Here is a 22,825-nt window from a genome sequence, read left to right as displayed (position 1 = left end):
GTTGTGTAGACCATGTGACTTCTTTTCTTTGGGGTTTGGTACGGTATTGCCTGCTGGAGAGTTAGTGGTATCCAGGAGATGAATTAGGTCACTACCAGTTATAGTGGATGGCAAGGAGTTGTCAGTTGACTTGGTGGAGTTAGAGATGACTGATTTCAACATAATTCTTGGTATGGATTGGCTAAAGAAGTATGGAGCATCGATAGACTGTAAGAAGAAGATGGTAACTTTTGAGCCAGAAGGTGAGTATCCCTTTGTTTTTGTTGGCACTGTGCATGGACCCCGTATACCTATGATATCAGTACTTAGAGCTAGAGCCTGTTGCAGGGAGGATGCATAGGGTTCTTAGCTAGTGTGGTAGATACTACTCAGGTCGTGCCAGTGGGACCAGAATAGACTCGGTTAATCTGTGAGTTTTTGGATGTGTTTCCAGAAGACTTGCCAGGGTTACCTCTACACAGGGAGATTGAGTTTGTGATTGAATTGGCGCCAGGGACAGAACCAGTGTCTAGGGCACCCTACAGGATGGCTCCAGCAAAGCTGAAGGAACTGAAGGTTCAACTATAGGAGTTACTGGAGTTGGGTTTTATCAGGCCCAGTTTCTCGCCATGGGGAGCACCGGTTCTCTTTGTGAAGAAGAAGGACGGTTCTTTGAGGATGTGCATCGATTACAGGGAACTGAATAAGTTGACTATCAAGAACAGATATCCTCTACCAAGGATTGATGACTTGTTTGACCAGTTACAAGGTAGAATGGTATTCTCTAAGATAGATCTTCAATACAGTTATCACCGGCTGAGGATCAAGGAGGAAGATATACCGAAGACAGCTTTTCGCACCAGGTACGAGCATTATGAGTTTTTGGTTATGTCATTCGGATTAACTAGTGCCCCGGCAGCATTTATGGATCTGATGAACAGAGTGTTCAAGGACTATGTAGATCAGTTTGTGATTGTCTTCATCAACAATATATTGATATACTCTCGGACGGAGATAGATCACGATCATCATCTCAAGTTGGTATTACAGAGGTTGAGAGAGCACAGGCTGCATGCAAAGTTCAAGAAGTGTGAGTTTTAGTTGCCATAGGTGACTTTCTTAGGTCACATAGTCAATAAAGATGGTATTAAGGTGGATCCAGCAAAGGTTGAAGTAGTCAGAGATTGGCCAAGATCGAAGAACGCTTCAGAGATCAAGAGTTTCTTGGGTTTGGCAGGTTATTACAGGCGCTTTGTGGAAGGGTTCTCCAAGGTTGCATCATCATTGACAGAGTTGACACGCAAGAATCAGAGATTTGTTTGGTCAGATAAGTGTGAGGACAATTTTCAGAAGCTTAAGGAGAGTTTGATTATCGCACCAGTTTTGAGCCTTCCTACAGATTAGGGTAAATTTGTGGTTTACTGTGATGCTTCGAGGCAGGGTCTGGATTGTGTACTTATGCAAACAGGAAAGGTGATTGCCTATGCATCATGTCAGTTGAAGGATTATGAGAAGAGATATCCCACGCATGATTTAGAGTTGGCAGCGGTTGTTTTTGCACTAAAGGTGTGGCGACATTACTTGTGTGGTGAGAAGTGTGAGATATACACTGATCACAAGAGCCTGAAGTACATTTTCACTCAAAAGGATCTGAACATGAGGCAGAGACGTTGGTTGGAATTGGTAAAGGATTATGATTGTGAGATCCTCTACCACCCTGGGAAGGTCAACGTGGTAGCAGATGCCTTGAGTTGGAAGGGACCATGATAGTTATATAGTGTCAGACAGATATCGAGGAAGTTGGCTGATGAGATGACTCGAGCGGGGATAGAGTTAGTGGTCGGTCGGTTGGCCAACATCATTTTACAATCGACTCTCTTGGAAAGAATCAAGCAGAGATAGTTATAAGATCCGCAGTTGGGGCAGGTTAGAGAGGACGTCCTAGCTGGAGTAGCTAAGGACTATTCGGTGTCGAGTATGGGTTTACTGAGGTATAAGGGTCATATTTGTGTTCCGATGGACACCGAGATTAGATGAGAGATTCTAGATGAATCTCACACCACCTCGTATTCTCTTCATCCAGGCACCACAAAGATGTATCAGGACCTGAGGGTTTTATATTGGTGGCCTGAGATGAAGAGGGATGTGACCGAGTACGTAGCGAGGTGTCTAACCTGTCAGTAGGTAAAGGCTGAGCATCAGAGTTTGACAGGGCTGTTGCAGCCTCTGGATATCCCAGCGTGGAAATGGGAAGATATCATGATGGATTTCATGGTAGGCTTGCACAGGACAGTGGGCCAACATGATTCTATTTGGGTCGTTATGGATCGGTACACAAAGTCAGCTCATTTTCTACCAGTGAGAATGAATTACACAGTTGACCAGTATGCAAATCTCTATGTGAGAGAGATAGTTCGCCTTCATGGGATGCCGAGGTCTATCGTGTCTGATAGGGACCATATCTTTACTTCTAAGTTTTGGGGGAGTTTGTAGAGGGCGATGGGTACACAGCTGAAGTTCAACACAACTTATCATCCTCAGGCTGATGGTCAGATTGATGGTCAAGAAACTTTTTCAAGAAAACATTTGAAGCTACGGAGGAATTTTGGGCTAGGAATCACTTGAATTGAAGCTAAGGACTTGGGAATTAGCTTAGTAACTTCTTAGGGGATTCAATCTTTAGCAGAGGTAAGCATTTAAATTATGTTTTCAGGTCATTAAATTCTAGTTTCTATTGAGCTAGTTTTGGGTGTTCTTCAACCTTTAAGCTCAAGGATTGAGTTGTAGTTTTGATGAGTTTTAAGCTAGTTTTCTTATGGGTTTTATTACTGGGAACATGTTAGAGTGATTAGGCTAGTTGAATTATGTTTTAGGGTGAAGTTTGGTATGGTTAGGATTGAATTTAGTTGCTGAAATGGAGGTTATTTCTGGGTTCGAGGGGCCAAGTCGCGACCTTATTCTTGACAAGTCACGACTTAGCTTGAACCAGGCACCTTGGGAGGCCTCTGCCTAGGGGGCACGCCGCAACTTGATAGGCCAAGTCGCGGCCCGTGCCTCTAGACAGAGAGGAGGATGAGGCTGGCTGAGGGGCGCGCTGCGACCCACAGGGGGGCAAGTCACGACCCGCCTAGGCAGTATTGCCTTGGGAGTTTGTTTTAAAATATAACTTTTTCCTTAGGGCTCGGGATTGTTTCCACTATCCTGTTTGGTGGAACCCGAGGTCCTGGAGGCTAGGACTTGGTCTGGAAGCCTTTGATCACTTGATATTAATAGATACCTATTTTATGGTTGTGACTTAGGGTACCGGGATTGTGCTCGAGGGTCGTTCTTGTTTGTGCTTGCTTGGACCTAAGGTAAGAAAACTGCACCCATAACGTGCTGTATGTGATTAAGGCTTGGCCCATCTGTTGCATATTAATATGATTAGGGCTTGGGCCCCAGGATTGATTATGTTAGGCTATTGTTCTAAATGCTTGTTGATAAATACTTAAGTGCTTATATTCATTACATGAATTCTATGATTAGGGCATGCGACCCCTTATGTGGATATGTTTAGTATCGTGGGTATGGTTATTCAATGGTATGATATGATTAGCATGAATATGTGCTTAATGGTCGAGATGTGCCTATTCACATCTATTCCTTATAAGTAAGGTATGAAATCCTGGATCAGGGCTTGACTTATGAGTCAAGGACGGCAATAGCGCGCTATGTGCTAGTCGAAAGGCATTGGCCTAAACCAGCAACGCATTATTATGTTGATCAACTCTATGGTTGAAGGTGAACCACAGGGTTAGACTAGCTCTATGACTAGTGAAACAGAGCTAAGGGTGAGGCCCCATGCGACTCTATGGTCACGTAGCTTGGGCATAGGCCCGAGAGTTGGCTTAAAAGCCAACTGAATAGGGCGACGACCACAGGTTTATCCAATGATCGTGTGTTTGAACTAAATGACATTGGCTATGAAATTAATGTTGTTGACTATTGTTGAATGGTTATTTAAAGTTATATTCTCTATTATTGTACGTTCTGTTTTCTTGCCGAGCCTCGGCTCACAGGTGCTTTGTGGTGCAGGTAAGGGAAAGGGAAAGCTTGACCAGCCATGATTTGGAGAGCTTCGGTGGTGGCATGTACATATGCAGTTGCTTAACCATCACATCCAGGGTTATCTCAGAGGAACTAGGGTTGTAGCCTTGTTTTGCCGCTTAGGCCGGCTGATGTAACTTTTGATATGTATCTATCCTTTTTAATAGTTGAGTTGTAATATTTTGGAATCTCATGTTATATAAAACTTTTGGAGTAAAATTCAATGGTTCTTTGACCTAAAATGTTAACCCTAACCCTTGTCACTAACCTTAGTTATACGTTTTAAGCCAAATGACCTGATCAGCAGGTCTAACACAATTTTAAGTACATAGTGTAACGGTCCTGGATTAGGAGGGCATTATAGGGGGTGTCTTGCATACTGCAAGAAAAATCAACCTAATAGAACAAAATTAGGTTCAAGAGCCACAAAGTGTGCTTTTGTTGGTTATGCCAACAATAGTAAAGCTTATAGGCTATTAAACTTAGAGTCTAATGTTGTGATTGAATCTAGAGAAGTTGAATTCTTTGAGAACATGTTATGTGACAACAATTCTCAAGCTTCAACATCTCTAAAGGAGAATTTGTTATATGAGAAAAATTCTCAAGCTTTTACTTCCAAAAATGATTCTCAAGAGGAGAACTCTCAAAGGAATGTAAAGCAACCCATTGAACTTAGAAGAAGCCAAAGGCTTAGAAAGGAGAAAAGTCTAGTATTGGATGAGATAGATTCTCAACGAATTTCTTTCTACATGGTAGAAGGAAATAGAGAGGAAGTCATTAGGAAAATTCCTATTTTACTTCTTATTGAGGATGATCCTAAGACTTATAGAGAAGCCATGCAATCAAGAGATAGTGCATTTTGGAAATAAGCCATCAATGATGAGATGGATTCCATTCTTTCCATCAACACTTGGGAATTGGTAGACCTCCCACCGGGGTCTAAGCCAATTGGGTGTAAGTGGATATTTAGAAGAAAATACCACACTAACGACACTATCCAAACCTTTAAAGCTAGATTAGTAGCTAAAGGGTTTAGGCAAAAAGAGGGTATTGATTATTTCGATACCCATGCGCCTGTTGCAAGAACAACTTCTATAAGAATTTTGTTTGCTTTGGCTTCTATACACAACTTGTATGTTCATCAAATGGATGTCAAAACGACATTTCTTAATGGTGACCTCAATGAGAAGGTCTATATGGAACAACCCGAAGGGTTTGTCCTACCAAGATATGAACATAAAGTATGTAGACTTGCAAAATCCTTATGGATTGAAATAAGCTTTCAAGCAATGGCATGAGAAATTCGATCAAGCCATCATGTCTAATGGAGACAAATGTTTGTATTCCAAAACTTGTAAGGGATATGTGATCATTGTTTTCTTATATGTGGATGACATGCTTATTCCAAATGATAGCATGAAAGAGATAGAAGAAACGAAGAGGTTTCTATCATCAACCTTCAAGATGAAAAATATTGGAGAAGTTGACACCATACTTGGTATCAAAGTGAAGAAACATAGTGGGGGTTTTGCATTAGGGCAAGCCCACTATGTTGAGAAAGCATTGAACAAATTTAACCATCTTAAGGTTAAAAATGCCAATACTTCATTCGATCATAGTGTAAAACTAGAAAAGAATGAAGGAAGAGCGGTAGCTAAATTGGAGTACGCTAGTGCTATAGGGAGTCTTATGTACGCTGCCCAATGTATTAGACCTGATATAGCATTTGCGGTAAGTAAACCTAGTAGATTTACAAGTAATCCAAGTGTGGATCACTAGAAGGCTATTGGGAGAGTCCTAGGTTATCTCAAGAAAACCAAAGGACTAAGCCTTCACTACTCCAAATTTCCTTCATTCTTAGAAGGATATACAGATGCAAGCTGGATATCCAATCTTGGGGACAACCTGTCTACAACTGGTTGGGTATTTACACTTGGTGCGGGTGCAATTTCTTGAGTTTCCAAGAAACAAACTTGTATATCTCATTCCACTATGGAAGCGAAGTTTATAGCTCTAGCTGCTACCAGCAAAGAGATTGAATGGTTAAGGGATCTCTTGATAGAGATACCCCTAATCGAATAAAATGTATCCACTCTATCGATACATTGTGATAGACAGGCAACATTGGCTAGAGCATACATCGGAGTGTACAATGGGAAGTCTAGACATATTAGTCTAAGACATGGATATGTAAGAGAATTGATTCAAAGAGGAGCCATCTCAATATCCTATGTAAGAACAAGTGCAAACCTGGCGGATCCTTTCATATCCACTAACGAGAGATTTAGTGGCTACATCATCTCGAGGGATGGGACTCAAACTCTCTAAAGAGTTTCACGATTGATGGTAACCTATCTTAACACTAGTTATTGAACTAGTGTTAGGTTCAATAGGTAACAACAAGTCAGTCAAGTGAAAATTAGTTGTACTCAAAACAAGTCCCATCTGAGATGTTGAGTACTTGTGAGTTACCAAATTGAGGGTTAAAACCGAGAGGTTTTTTTTTTAATAGAATTCAGTCTTGTGAAGACAAGTATTTTTGGTAACAAAATACTATAAGAGTTCTACCTATATGGACCTAGGGGTGGTGTCGTCTCTCATGAGAATTGAGAGTATTCTCAAGAACGTCCATGAATAGAAAGTACACATGGCCATTAGCAAGACATAGAGGTCTCAAGTGAATATGACAAATGTGTGTGTTATCACTGATTTGTTATCATGGAAAGATGGTTCAATGCCTAGTGCAAACAAATTTTCAACAAATTTTGTGATAATTATACTATAGTAAAGTTCAAGTTGAAAAACACTTTATTTTATGCACCAATGCAATGACTCCTATAAGAGAGAGTTATTATTTAATCAAGTGGGGGATATGTTATATTTTAAAATAAAATGTTGATTGATTAAATAAGTGTTACAATAGATAACTATTTAATATAGTGGGGGAATGTTATATTATTTTATAATATAATGTTTTAGATTAAATAAATGTGACAAAGAGTGTCACATATTGTAACATATAATAGAGAATTACAATAGTTAGATATATGTGAATATCCAAATGTGTAACATATTTGGTATTACAAATTCAGTTACAATTTTGTAACTTCCAAATATTGCTCATTATTGTGTAGATTTGTTGTTACACAATATTGAGATGAACTTCTTACAACCATATGTGAAATGGATGTTAGACATATGATTTTAACCCCAATAATGTGTTTTGGGGGTTACAAAACCATTTGGGAGTGGATTGGAACCATTTGGAAAAACAATACATTTTCATGTGCTGAAATTGGCCAGTGGCCACGGCCAGGAATGTTTGTGGCCGCGGCCTAGGGAACAGAGACCAGTGGTCGCGGCCACAGGTGCTGACTGACCAATTTTTTCAGTTTTTTCCAACCTTTTTGAACAATTCCAAAAACCCAAATAACTCTCAAATCTCATTTTTAATTCCATAAACATCCAATTAATTATTGGTGACAGCCATGGGGGTTGGTGGAATTTGAAAGTCAAAGGGTGTCTCCAAACTCTATAAATTAGAGCCTATTGCTCACTTGTAAGACACAACTTTTCTATCCATTAGAACACTTGGCTAGAAAACACCTACATACTTGATTATTCCAGAAAGCAATTTCCAAAATTTGTGAGAGATCTCTTAGTGCTTGAGTTAGGGGGAAATAAGCTTTGGACAAAGGTTTCAAACCTTGTTCAAGTTGGTGATCTCTAACACTCTTCACTTTGGTAGTGTGCGTGAGAGTTGTTTGTTGTTTGTTTCTTGTTCATTTCTTTTATTCTATTGATTTTCATCTTCATATTCTTCTTCTCTATTTATTTGTATTTCTTTTTTAGAGTTGTAATATTTTCTTTTCTTTTTGTTACAAACACTTTTGCTTTATTTGTATCTTTTTGTTTAGAGTTGTATTCCTCCATTCTCTTCTTCTAATTCTTCTATTGTTTATTTGTATTTTCAGTCATAGAGTTGTAACACTATTTAATCAATAGTATTTATTTGTATTATTTTTTCTAGAGTTGTAATATTTCTTACCAATTTCCATTGAAATAAAATATATTTTCCTAAGATTTGATGAACACTTTCTCCTATTTCTCAATTTGGTAATATGACATCTTCGAATATTCTAAAATTTCGTGCAAACATATCCATAAATATGTCATATTTATCTTCAATAGGTACATCATGATGAAATAAAACTTCATTCCATACTATCTTTAAACTCGATGATTTTAACAAGGCTACATGACTACCAATAATATTTTCTATCTCCTTGTGAGTTCAGTTAATTTTAAGTACAATATTTTTCTTCTTGCACGAGCATTTCCTAAAATTAAAGAATGAGAACTCAATGGGTTCATCAGCACCAACGAGCAAACTGTTAGCTACTCAAGTACTCACAATTTTATTAAGCACATTATTAGTTAGTGGGCTCAATAGCACTTACTCTTGCCAATATTTATAGTTGCTTATTATGCATGTCAATTAGTTTATGAATGTTGAAGAAACTCTTAACAATCATCTTCTGCGTTGATTATCATATCTCTTATCTGCAAAGTTTGGGTTGCACTGTGGCCCCTACATCATGTCTCCATGATTCTCATCTGGTTGAGAAATACAAATCATTGTGATTCTTGTTCATTGATGGTTGGTGTTTCACATTTCCAGAAGTTATGGATAAATTTTGGTCTGGTTATCAATATATCTTAAGTTGTGAATGAATGTATCAGTTAATGTTGTAAATGACCATTATTTGTTTGGGTAGCTTTAGCCCTCATTCAGAATTAATACTGGATCTCCTTTTGCTTAAATATGTGTAAAATTATAGTTGCCGAACAATGAGAATCTAATCACAATAGTTGTGTGTGGCTTTAAAAATATTTAATAATGTTAGTGTTATAAATCAAAGAAATTGTAATGTGTTGTTGATATGTGGTAAAACGATAATAAATTATTTTAAAATTTCTCAAAATAAGGGTTAAAACTAGTATTTAAGATTAATAACATAGTTTCCCCCATATGAAAATTGAAAGATAAGATAGCCAGCTGTATACTTAGAAGAAAAATGACCAGTAATTTTTTTTTATTGTTTTGTATAAAAAAAAAAATAATAAAGTAATGATGAATATCTGTTGGTATATTTACAACATATTTTTATTTGGGTTATTTGCGGCAATAATGCCTATGTAGTTCATTTTGTTGCACTTAAATGCTTATGTAAAAAATTTGGCGGCAATAATGCCTACCGTTACGAATTTAGAGCAGACGTTGGTCCCTGGGCCGTTAAGGGTATATTTGATACACGTGGCACGACCCGATTGGGCTAAATTATTAAAATTTAAAACAAAACTCTATTTATTATTCAGGTTTCTAATTTGAAAAAAAAAAAACTAACCTTGATTAATTAATATAACCAAAAAAACCGATTGTCTAAAACCAAGTTCTAAAACTAATCTAAAACAAAAAAACTCATAATTCCATACCCAGAAAAATCATCTTTCCCCCCACGATCAAAGAGATGATGACAACCGAAAGAGACGACAACGACACTATTGCAATACAATGCCGACCATTCGACAACCAGGGGAACAACCACCCGACTACGGTGAGTTCTTTTCTATTGTACAAAGTTCTTTCACCCAAAGTTTTTTTCTGTTGTACAGAGTTCTTTTACCCAAAGTTCTTTTCTGTTGATTGGGTTTCATTTCTCAAAGTGTTCATGCAGTTATTTTTGGGGGAGAATGATAATGATGCTCTATATAGAGCAGTTTGGGCGGGGAAGGGTGTCGATTTTAAAATTTTTTGGGGGTGAGAATATATTAAATTTGGGTAAAAATGTTGTTGGGAAGCATGTGCATACAATTGACAGAGTGGGGTCCATTGAAATATATACTTTGTTTATTGAAAGGAATCTTTGTTGTTGTGGTCCATGGTTCAATCGTGTGGTAGACTATGTTGCTCTTCAAGTGTGTGAACTATATTATGTTTCGGTTTGTGTGTGTGTGAAGTGTTGACATTGCATTTTTTATTTCTATTGACAGGTGGTCATACTAACATCTTCACTATTGCAATACACCATGGGGGAAGCTGGTTTACTCCATTCGGCAATAGAAGATATGAAGGAGGTAAAGTTGATTATGTTGATTGGGTGGATACTGATTACTTCACTAGGATGGAATTGGATGGAATGGCCTTGGACTTAGGCAAAAACTTCCAGTGGGTTTTATGTACAAACCAATAGGAAAGGTGCTTAATATGGGCTTCATGGTGGTAGGGGATAAGGAGATCCTAAGAATTGTAGAGGATATTGAGAGGAATCGGGCTACAAGGATTGACATATATCTTGTTTTTCCTGAAACAGTTCTACCTTTAGATTGGAAGGAAGATTCAGAAGCTATTAAACATGTCCCTGCTAACATTTTACCTCCTCTGAAAAGATGTATTATAGAGGAATTACCAGATGATTGTGATGTCCCTACAAATGTTGTTGGTATCCCTGTTGATGCAACCATTGATGGGGAACAAGAAGAGTTTGATGCTGATCAATATTCTGAGGAATTTCATGATGTTGCCTTTGATGAACCTGATAAAGAGGAATATGAAGAAGAGTTTGACTACATGGATGATGAAAGTGATATGGAAGACCAAATACCAGAGGTGGTTGTGTAATGCCCCGGATTCCCTATTATGGTTAATGGCTGGATTAGTAGGCTGGGAGGGCCATAACTGTTTAATTATGCCGTTAAATGTGTTTATGCATGCTTATGAGAATTATATTATGATATGATGTTAGATGCATGCATGTGAGTCCACATTTGTTTACAGGGGTATTTTGGTAATTTGGCCCGTTGAGGGTATAATTGAATATTTGTTTGCGTGTTAATGATATATTGTGAGACCACATTATAATGTGGATTGGTTCGAGTATTTCGACATGAGACGATCTTTAAACGTGATTTATCAGTTTGGTCATAACAGGTTTGAGCTCGGGGCTCGGGGTGAGTCTCGGGGTGTTATTAATGATTATAGCGTTACCGGGGATTTTAGGGTAACGGGTTATGAATTGTTGATGTTTGAGGGTATTGAGATTAGCGGGGATTGGGAAGCGTTAATTATAATTAACGGGTTTAGCGGAATGTACCAATTTTGCCCTTGAGTTGGTTTAAAAGGCTTAGGATGACACAAGGGTATTTTGGTCTTTTTGGGAGGATATATGTGACTTAAGTGGCTTAGAAAGCTGTAGAACAAACAGAGCAAAAACAGGGGTTTGCCTCCTTCTCTTCCCGTACCTTCTCCTTGCTTCATTCTCTTCATTTCTCCTTTGAGGTTTTGAGCATTAGGTGTGGATTCAAGCTAGGGAAAACTTAAAGGCTGGGTTGGGGACTTGGTTCAGCTTGTAAGGGAGGTTCAAAATAGATTTCAAGGTGAGTTTTGACCATTTTGCACAGCTGGTGTTCTGTTTTCGTTTAATTTTTTTAGTTCATGGTTTTTGTTGTAGGGAGTGAGGATTAAAGGGAGTTTTTATGTTGTTTTGATTGGGGTTTGATGAGGGTGAGCTATGGGTGTTATTAGGGGGTTTAATTGTGTGTTTGGAAGAGGTTTAGAGAGGGTTTGAAGGACTGGTTTGAGAGGAAAGAGCTCAGGGAGAAAAACTGGTTCGTGTGGCTGACTTAGCCATTCTGGGCTGAGCGCCGCGGCGCAGCAAGGGAGCGTCGCGGCCCTTGGCGTCTGGCAGATGGGGAGCCTCTCCGTTTGGGGGCGCGCCGCGGCGCAGCAGAGGGGGGCCGCAGCCCTTAAGGCCAATTTTGCTAAAATGTGGTTTTTAGCTTAGGGATTCAAACCATAGGCCTCGGGGTTGGATCTAGTATCCGGTTGGGTAGTTTTGATGTCTCGGGGGCTGGGATTTGGTTTGGGAACCCTGGGTTATCATTTTTATTGATAAATTCTATAATTTGGTTATGACCAGGTGACTGTCAAGGATTTTAAAGGTTGATCGTTCTCAGGGTCGTTCATATAATAATCCTCACTCGAACCAGAGGTAAAAAAACAGTGTATGAATACAGTTGCACCCTGTACAGGTATATGACATGCATGGTTGGATATTTGAGGCATGTTGGTTGATATATGTGGACATGGATTGCATATTAAATGCTAGTGAACGCTGATTACCTGCTTGAGACACTGACTAGTCAGGGACCGACTCTAAAGTCGATGATCACGCATTGAATGGCTCTATGGCATTAATGCGGGACCGACCCTAAGGTCAAAGAACTTATAAGCGCTTGCCTGGTCTACGACCAGATGACTACAGCCAAGGTATATGACCCCGGTGACCGTTTGTCACGTGGCTAAGGGACGTTGTCCATAGTTTCGACCCTAGGGTCGTGAGGAAGGTTATGTTGGTGACCAATCACCATGCACCTGTCCCGAACGAGCTTATGAAAGAATCACCTATCAGTTAAGCCCTGGTGACCCTATCGTCACATGGCTAGAGGGAGCGATGCTCATTATTGTGACTTTTGGCTATTGTCACCTATTTGTTGGACTGATAGTCCTGAACGGTTATTATGATCGTTGTGGATATTACATCATGTTTTATTACGTTTTCTTGCTGGGCCTTGGCTCATGGGTGCTATGTGGTGCAGGTAAAGGAAAGGAAAAGCTTGGCCAGCCTTGAGTGGGGAGCTTGGGCGATGTGATGTACATACAGGGCCGCTTGACTGCCACGGTCAAGGAGTTCACAGAGGGACTAGGGGTTTACCCTATTTTTGCCGCTTAGGCCGGCGGGGATTGTACATTTGGAACTGTAGCAACTCTTTTGTAGTACAAACTACTTGTAAACATTTTAAAAGGCTCATGAGCATTTTATCTACTTAATGAAATGTACCCTTTCATTTTTATTGGTTTTTCACCTTAACCTGTTAATAGTACCTAGATCACGTTTTTAACCAAAGGATTCGGGTAGCGAGTCAAATTTCTGGTTCACCGTTCACCATAACTGTTCTGGGGTAACCAGGGCGTTACAGGTTGTGCTTTCAGATTCAGAGGATGATATTGGTGATGTGAGGAAGGATACAGTTGAGGAGAACCAAGACCTGGTTCAAAGTGACAGAAATAGGAAAGGAAAGCAAGCTGATGTGAGGGAAAATACATCTGAGGATAGCCAAGGCAAAGTTCAAGCTGATGTGAGGGAAAATACAGTTGAGAAGAGCCAAGACAAAGTTTAGCGTGACAGAAAAGGGAAAGGAAAGCAAAGTGATGAAGATTTCATATTGGAGGAGGAAGAGTTTGAGCAAGATGTTGAAACTGAGATAGAGATGGGTACACAGTCTGACCCTAGGAAGTGGTCGCGATCAGTTTCAGATTTTTGTAATCAAAATCTTGATGATGGAGACTCAGATGGTATATATTTTGAGGAGGAGTTACACGAATTGAAGTCAGATGATGAGTTTGATGCTGGTAAAAATTCCCAAGAATTCAACCCGAAAACCAAAATGCAAAACTTCCAATTTGTTCTTGGCATGGAATTTGCCACTGTTACAATTTTAAGGAATGCAATAAGGGAGTATTTTATTGAAGGTGATCGAGAATATGTATTTATTGCCAATGATTCAAATAGAGTTAGAGTTAAGTCCAAGGGTGCAAACTGTGAGTGGATGTTGTTTGCTTCAATAGTTAACAAGATAGATGGCAAAACAATGAGGGTCAAAACACTTGTTGACAAGCATAGTTGTGGCATTGTTTTGGACAATAAAAAGCTGACCTCAACTTGGCTTGCAAAATACTTTTTGGAGCAATTTAGGCTAAATCCGAGTATGGAATACAATGCATTTAGGGAGATAACTGCAAAGACCAAGTACTCACGTGTGTCTAGCTGGACATTTTACAGGGCCAAGACAAGCAAGGAAGATGTTGGATGGGTCTGTCAAGGAACAATACGCCATTCTTGATGACTACTGTAAAAGGTTGTTGGCTACCAATCCTGGCTCTACTGTGAAGTTGAAAACTGATTTGGTTAATGGGAGAAGGCAATTTCAGCGTATTTATATTTGTCTTAAGGCATGTAGAGATGGCTGGTTGGGGGGTTGTAGACCTCTAATTGGTCTTGATGGCTACTTTTTAAAAGGATATTGTAGGGGCATTTTATTGGCTGCAGTAGGCATTGACGGTAATAACTCCATGTTTCCCATTGCCTACTGTGTTGCTGAAAAGGAAAACACTGAGGTTTGGACTTGGTTCTTGGAGCTATTGAAGGCTGATATTGGGAGTTTGAGTCCCACCAAGGTGACAATGATGAGTGATCGTCAAAAAGGATTAGAAAATGCAGTGGGAGCCATCTTTAGTGGGTGTGAGGTGAGGTATTGTGTTAGACATCTTCAACACAAGCTGAGTTTGCTCGAGCTTTTACTTAAGCAACTTTTGTGGGCAGCAGCGAATACTACAACACAAGCTGAGTTTGCTCGAGCAATGCAAGAAGTCAAGGATGTCTCGGATGGTGCTTACAATTGGCTGGCAGGGAAGAACCCCACAGAATGGACTAAGTCACATATTTCAGAGTACCCAAAATGTGACATTTTGGTGAATAATTTGTGTGAGAGTTTCAATGCAGCCATACTTGATGCTCGCGACAAGCCAATTATAACTTTACTAGAGAAAATTAGATTTTGGTTGATGTCTCAGTTTTATAACAAAAAAGCTGAGTTGGAGAAGATGACTCAACCTGTGGGGAAGAGAATTTTGAAGATAATTGAGAAGCAAAAAGAGGTTGCAAAGCATTGTCTGGTTACTAGGTCTGACAAGTTTCAGTTTCAGGTTCAATGCAGTAATGGTAGTGCCTTGGTTGTCGATTTGGAATTCAGAACTTGTACATGTAGGAGGTTTCAACTATCTGGGCTTCCTTGTGGCCATGCACTAGCTACTATCTGGTTCATGGGAGGTAATGTCTTTGATTATGTCCACGGATTCTATAAAAAAGAATCATTGCAAAAATCATATGAACAGAGTGTGCATCCTATGCCTAGTCCAGATATGTGGCATCAGACAGGACTCAACCCAATTGATCCATCACCTGAGACGAAGCTGCCTGGAAGACCTGAGAAAGCTAGGAGAAGGGACAGATGAACCTCCACCTGCTTTAAAGAAAACTTGAAGAACTGGACAAGTTAAAACATGCAGCAATTGTCTGAAAACAGGCCACAGGAGAGAAACATGCAAATCTGCTAAGGTGGTTGAGGTATAAAATTTATGCTTTCTTCTCTTCCTAGATAATTTTTATCATTGATTAGTTGCTTTATCATTGTTTTGTGAATTTGGAGCTAAATATTTGTTTGTTCAACCTATTTTAGAATCATGTGGTCAAAAAGCGAGGTCGTCCACCACTGCAGAACCCAACTGAATCCACACTTTTAAGGAAGGAAAGAAGATTGAAACAACATGCTAAAGGAGGAACTAGTGGTGCAAAGAATGCTCAACCTGATACTGTCTGACTGGAAGGAGTTTCATCTTTTGATTTTATTTTTAACTAGTGGTGGAATCTTGTATTTTGGTGTCTGTTATGTTGACCATTTTAGAGTCATGTACAAATCACCTTTTGATCATATCTGTTTTTTGAGTCATGACAGGGTCATGCTGGCCATGATATTGGTCATGTACAGATCAGATACATTTGGCTTTTTAGGCCTATATTTTTGTACCTATCTCTTATGGTAATGAATGTAACTAGATGTTGATCATATTTATTTCACAAAATACATAAACTAGAATACTGAATTCAAAATAGACCAAGATAGACTACATTGATTCGGGGTTTCATTTTACAACAAAATTCATTACAAATCAATGCCTAGGGTGCAATAGCTTTGTCATTGTCAATACTGCACATGAAGATTACCCAAAAATAAACTAACAATACCATAAACTTCTACTTTGATTTTGTAGCCCAAATAACCACAACCAATAGAATTACAGCAAAATGCATAGTATTCAAAAAGTAGTAACACTGCATTCGACCTCCATCATTTATTCTACCCCTGCTTTCTGCACAACTTTCAAAACTTTCTCTTCCAACATTTTGAAGGTTGTGAGATTGTGTCTCAAATCCATTTGAAGAACCACTGCATTGCCGATGACTTCCAATGTCAGTTGTCGTACTTAGGGATGTGATTTCAGTTTCAAGGTCACCAATTTTTCTTAGTAGTCCAGGGATGACCACCTTTGCTCGATGGCACATTGGAGGGTCTATCCATTTAAAGAAATTACACCCACCATGAATCTGAGTTGACCAAAACATACAAAATTTCTAGTGAACACCCATAACCATTTATTCAATGAATCAGATTACAAAAACAAATGGAGACCAATCTTACCCGATACTTGTTGCATGTTCTGAATCTTCGCCCAGGATTTTTGTTTGTCCAAGCCGTTCTTTCTACCACTGGCCTTGGTGGTCGACAATGGCAATTTTTTCCGATCTCCATTAACCCGATGCAAAAGATGCCCTAACCCCCAATTCGAAGGAATTACAAGTTTTCTTCTACTGGGTTCACATGCTATACTGTCAGGGGTGGATCGTCTGGGTGTGGTCGGGGAGAAAGCTTCATCTTCATTGTTTTTCTGGGTATGGAGTTTTTAGTTTTTTTTGTTCTAGATTAGTTTTAGAACTTGGTTTTAGAAAAACGGTTTTTTTGGTTATATTAATTAATCACAGTTAGGTTTTTTTTTTAATTAAAAACCATAAACATTAATTGTTTTTGTTTTAAATTTTAATAATTTAACCCAATCGGGTCGTGCCACGTGTATCAAATATACCCCTAACGGCCCAGGAATCAACGTCTGCTCTAAATTTGTAACGGTAGGCATTATTGCCGCCAAAAATTTTACATAAGCATTTAAGTGCAACAAAATGAACTACATAGGCATTATTGCCGCAAATAACCATTTTTATTTTAATGTATTTTTATTTAACGTGCAATGTACGTTTGCTTAGTTTAAAGTTGTAAACATGTTTATTCAAACATGTATTTATTTTTATTATTTTTAATTATCATATAAATTTTAAATAAATAAACAATATCATAAAATAAATAAAATATATTTAATATAACACATGACATAAATGTATTAAAAAATTATGGCAAAACATTATCTATAATTTTAATAAAAATTGGTTCACTTTTTTTTCTTCAATATATAGTAGAGTGAATTACGATTTATAGTATATATAAATATTTATATAAATAATCTCTACATATATGACATTTAAACACAACATCGACATAAATATATATATATACATGGCTACATGACATATATATATAAATTACAATAGTATTTAAAAAGAAATTAATAATAGAAAAAGTCATAGTGTAGAGTAGTATACATGCATCAACTATTTTTATTTTCTAATGTATCTCGCACTGTCCTTTGGTGAATTTGATGAAGAAAAATAGCTTAAATCACTTGATAAAAAATAAATTATCACACAAATTTATAAGATAAAAAAATGATATGTATGATTTTATTATTTTTAAATAAATATGATTTAATTATTTAAATTATCATAAAATATCATATTTTAATTAATTAATTAATTAATTTTTTTTTAAGTTCATGTTTGTTCTAGTTTTTAAATTTGGCAGTGACATCAAAAGATTATATATTATATGTTTAATATGATATTAATATTATACATGAATTTTAAATTTAATTTTGTTGCTTTTTTTTTAAAAAAAGTTTGTTTCTAGTTGATAGTAAATTATATCTTTAATATGATATTATTCTATTACGAAGTTTAAGTTTAAGTTTAATTTTATTTAAGTTATAAAACGTAAGGTTTTATTATTTTTAAATGATTGTCATTGTAAAATATCTCAAAAATATCATATTTTAATTTTTTTAATTATTTATTTATTTAATTTGATTTAAGTTTAAATCATGTTAACAATGTTCCGTTAAATATAAGAATATTTCGTTAAAATTAACGAAAAAAATAAAAACCCGTTAAAACCAATAATTTCCATTATCTACACACTTATTATATAGAAGAGATATACCTTAAAAAAAAAAAAGATTAAGAAAATAAAAAACACATGTAAAACAAGTACTTCCCTTTCACAATCCTTCCAAGTAAGGATTGATTTTTTTTTTTTTTTGCACCATCTCCCTTTCTTAGATCTTTCATATCTACAAAATAAATGTAAGTTAATGATTCATCAATCCAATCTATAGCATTCATAGTTCGTCTTTTAACCCCTCTTACCAAGAGACGGAAAGCCTCTAATGTATTTTAGAGTATGTTGGTGCACTATGTAAAAGCACTCCCAACAACTCTTTTCCTCTACTTTAGAGTAAACAAGTATCAAAATGAGTCAGAAATAGCACACAACAAATGCTCTATTTTACATATTTTCTACGGTAGTGAATAGTAACTGCTCCACATGTATAGCAAAACAATTCATTGCTCTAAAATTATTTCATTAGTTTTTAATTATTTTTTATGTGTATACATATATTACTATTATATATTAAAAATGAATAAAATATATAATATTAAAATGACGTAGAGAAAAAAATTAGAAATTTTTTGGTGGTGGCATGATGTAAATTAGAAAAAGTAGGGTTTTGGTGATTGTTGAATTTATTTGTTAGTGAACAAAATTATTCACAAGATATAAAGTTGAGTATCGAACACATAGAGAATGTTTATGATACTCAACTTTTATATCTATATTATTATTCTTAATTTTATTTAGATTGCTATTTTGAATGAAAAGTTGAATTGCTGCTGAGTTGCAAAGCTCTGTTCAATCCAAAATTATTGTTGAAGATTTTCTAGATTGGCTGTCCACGGTCGAGTGATTCTTTGACTGTATGAATATCCCTGAAATCTCTGAGGTCAAGTTAGTTTCTTACAACCTCAAAGTCAACACTTTTGCATGGTGGGAGCAACTCCAAATGCAACGTCGTTGCCTGGGTAGACTACCCATTCCCTCTTGGCCACGGATGCGATGCTTGTTGAAGCATTGATTCTCACCCCTGGACTAGGTGCAGACATTATATTGGCAATGCCAGTTTTGTCGTCAACAGACTTGTACTGGACTATGAGCAGACATTATACCAGAAACACCAATTTTGTCGTTAATGGTCTCGAACTGTTGCTCCCTATTATGAGGAATTCTACCGATTAGGTGCTCATATAGACTTGGTTGAGATGAGACACCAACAGGTTGCCCACTTTCTTTCAGGTTTGAAGGAGCCTATAAAAAACCAGCTCACCTTAGCACCAATTTGGACTTTTTCCGATGCTGTTAGTTTAACTACTAAAGTAGAAACTCAACATGCTCGCGTTGACGCTTGCTTTATCACCTCGTGGCGCAACACATCTGACCCTGCTAGTGACACTCAAACTCGTTTGCCTCATTTTCCTCAAGATCGGTATTATTAGCCTCATTTATGGATAGATGTTTGTTGAACGAAAAAAAAAAAAAAAAGAGCAGCAACAAATTGTTATTATTATTATTAATATATAAATATTTCCTTTATAAATTAGTTAAAACCGGAAAGGAATATTTAATTATTAAAATAATAATAATATATAAAAAAGGAATGAGTCAGTCAAAAGAGCAAATAAAAGAGATCTTTTCTCCACTTCTACCACTTTTACGTTGAGTGGGTTTTTATTAAAAATAAAAATAATAAAAATAAAAGGCTCTGTAAAAAGGTAGAGAGCATAACAGTTAAAGGGATTTTTTTTTTTTGGCTTTTGGGCAAAAAGAAAATTGATACGCAAAAGTGAACCAGACAAATTGAGAAGAAAAGAACACTGCATATTCTAAAGCCTTCATTCAAGCTTTACAAGGGTAAGTGAAGATTCATAAAAAAGATCTATATCTTCTTCTCTTGACTCTTTTATTTTTTTAATCTATGGTGATTAAGAGTCATTCTAATCCCCTTTGATTCACTAGACTTCAGAAAATAAGTCGATGTGATATATAATCAAAGGGGAAATGAAAAGACTGATATTTTTATATTGTCAATTTCATCATGGATTCTTATATTTCTCTTTGATTCACTAGACTTCAGAAAATAAGTCAACATGTGATACATAATCAAAGAAAAAAATATATATATGAATTTTTCATGGTGTTATGCTGCTTGATTTATTGTAAATCTTCATGGCTTTCTTTTGGTTCACTAGACTTCAGAAAATAAGTCAATATGTGGTACATAACCAAAGGAAATAATAGGAGATTTAAAGAAATTGTTATGCTGCCAAAATTATCACTAAGTGTGGGTTTTAATGAAAAATAACAAAAGCAAGAAAAAAAAAAACTTGATTGAATATCTCATACCTCACTGAAATTGCAAATAATCAAAGTATTTGTCTAAGCAGTGTTGGGATTGGCTAGTCAATTTCCTGGTCAAGTTCAAAAGAGATAAAATCACTCTGAAAATTTGAATGAATATTGACATATATTTGTATACCCCAAAAGAAATAATGGGCTCATGATTCTTAGAAGATAGAAGGAAATCGCCTGGTCTCGTATACATATATATCAAAATTTATATGATATTCAGATTTATAAATGACAGAAGGAATCGTCGGTCTCGTATGCATATATATGCACTAATTTTTGCTTAACATCTTTGTATGGTATATATATATATATGTATATCATATATATAAAAAAAGACCCACTAAAAGTTATTATATATGTATTTTGTTTTATATAGTAAAAGCAAAATTTGGTAACAAAAATGACTCAGTGAAATTACAGATGAATATGTGACTAAAAGTTGGTAACAAAAATGACTAAAAGTTATTATAAATGCATATGTCATGCATATGTCCTATAGTAGGCAAAAGCAAAGATATGTGTGATGCATTTTGTTTTATACGGCAAAAAAAATTTCAAAGTATTTGGTCATTATATATATATATGAAAAACAGGCTCAGATATTAAATATGGACTCAAAATATATATATATATATATATACATATGTATATATGCATGTTTTCATGGATCAGTGCCAACGTAGATAAAAGTGTTCGCAACGCATACCGAAAAGGTACCAATGAAGCCGACCATGTGTTTGTCTGTGTGTGGTTTCTGAGCTAGGAGTGCTTGGAATTTTAGTCCTATATATATGTATATATGATTTCAGCATGAGTCGAATAAGCTAAATTCAAAAAATGTATATACAAATATATATTAGATTAAATCAAGAAAGAGACTGTATATATGATACTTTAAAAAAAAAAAATTAAGTACCATGCATATACAATATATATATAAAGAGACTTACCTTGAGAAAAAAAAATTGTGCGTATGCTCTGTCAAATAATCGCAACTCATCATATGACTCTTACTTTATCTCTGTAAGTCTATTAAATAGACTCAGAGATATAACTAATAATCAAATAATATAAAACAAAAAAAAACAAAATATCTTAAATTTGAAACCAAATTTAAATTCAAATTTTAAGATATTTATATTATTTGAAAAATTCAAAACATAAATACAGACAGATTTTTATCTCAAAATTTTAAATTCAAATTTTTAAATAATAAAATTTGAATTTTGAAATAATGATATTACCTGATATAAAATTTTAGATTATTCCCTACAAATTTTGGAATAATCAATTAAAATATTAGTCAAATAATCTCTTTATATAAAATAAATTATTAAAAATATATATAAATAAAGAGATTTCAAGACGTAAAATTGTCGCCAAAAATGACAAAATTCTAAAACCATGTGAAATGGTATGAAATTTCAAAATCCCAAATGAGCTCATCAAAATCAATTCAAATGATGAAATGTCATTCCAAAATTTCAAAGAGGTCGTTAACCTCACAAAATCTCAAAATGGTTATTTTACCTACAAATTCAAAAGTGCACTAAAACTTAAAAGCCATAATAAATGGTATCTCAAAAAGAGGTCATCCACCTCTTAATTATCAAAGTATCATAAAATCTTTGAAAAATCCGGAACTACGTTAAACTTGATTCCTAAAAAGGGATACGTAGGCAACTTAGTTGCTAAAACTAAGCGCAGTCACCAATACCGCAAAATGGTATAAAAACACAAATCTCAAAGTTCCATAAAAGGTCATCCACTTAGGAATTTCTCCAAATTTTCAAATGGCAAAGAATTCTTGAAAATGGTCATATACCGGAATTCTTATATTCAAATTCTAAAATATCTCAATTTGAACTACAAGTGGCTTGATCCTTCACAAAGAAGGTATGTAGGCAACTCAGTTAGCCAAAAGTACTGAGTTCAGCTGCAATTCCAAATCCATCACCGTTCTCCCTAAATTATTTAATATCATCGTAATTAGAATCAAAGGGTATTTCCTTTAAATAAAAAGGATTGTAATTAAGAGGTTATTCTTATAATTTTGGATGGGTCGAACTTAAATAAATAAAATCTTGTGCTATAAATTTGGCATAGGTGAAATTGTGTTTCGCATTTATTTTTTTATTTTCTAAATATGAAATTTTTGCTTAACAATATTAATTACTCTATGCAATAATGTGCTTTGCTAGTCTGCTAAGGGCGATCATCAGAACACCGACTTAAACATGCCCCTGCCTGTGCCAGTGAACATTTGGGATGACTTGTTCTAGAATTTCGTACTCGACTCACCTTGCATAACCAGGCAAATGGACTCGATCTTTGTTGTTGTTGATAGATTTTCAAAAAGGCCCATTTTCTACTGTGCAAGAAGTCCGGCGAT

General features: G+C 36.1%; 1 protein-coding gene across 1 annotated transcript; it reads left to right on the top strand.

The window, feature by feature from the left end:
- Positions 1 to 13,395: 13,395 nt before the first annotated feature.
- On the top strand, positions 13,396 to 15,199 carry LOC133778892 (uncharacterized). Its single transcript, XM_062218907.1, has 2 exons — positions 13,396 to 13,891; positions 13,968 to 15,199. Exons 1-2 carry the CDS (start codon positions 13,396 to 13,398, stop codon positions 15,197 to 15,199), a joined length of 1,728 nt encoding a protein of 575 aa, XP_062074891.1.
- Positions 15,200 to 22,825: the final 7,626 nt, after the last annotated feature.

Source organism: Humulus lupulus, chromosome 1 (assembly GCF_963169125.1).
Source record: "Humulus lupulus chromosome 1, drHumLupu1.1, whole genome shotgun sequence".
Taxonomy (NCBI): domain Eukaryota; kingdom Viridiplantae; phylum Streptophyta; class Magnoliopsida; order Rosales; family Cannabaceae; genus Humulus; species Humulus lupulus.
Note: the sequence above shows the minus strand (reverse complement) of the source record. Positions and strands in the feature narration are given on the sequence as shown.

Excerpts from the sequence above, each read along its gene's own strand:
- LOC133778892 (XM_062218907.1), top strand. The coding sequence starts at position 13,396 with ATGGGTACACAGTCTGACCCTAGGAAGTGGTCGCGATCAGTTTCAGAT. Across the intron at positions 13,892-13,967 it reads GCAATTTAGGCTAAATCCGA|GGCCAAGACAAGCAAGGAAG; the intron begins GTATGGAATACA and ends GACATTTTACAG.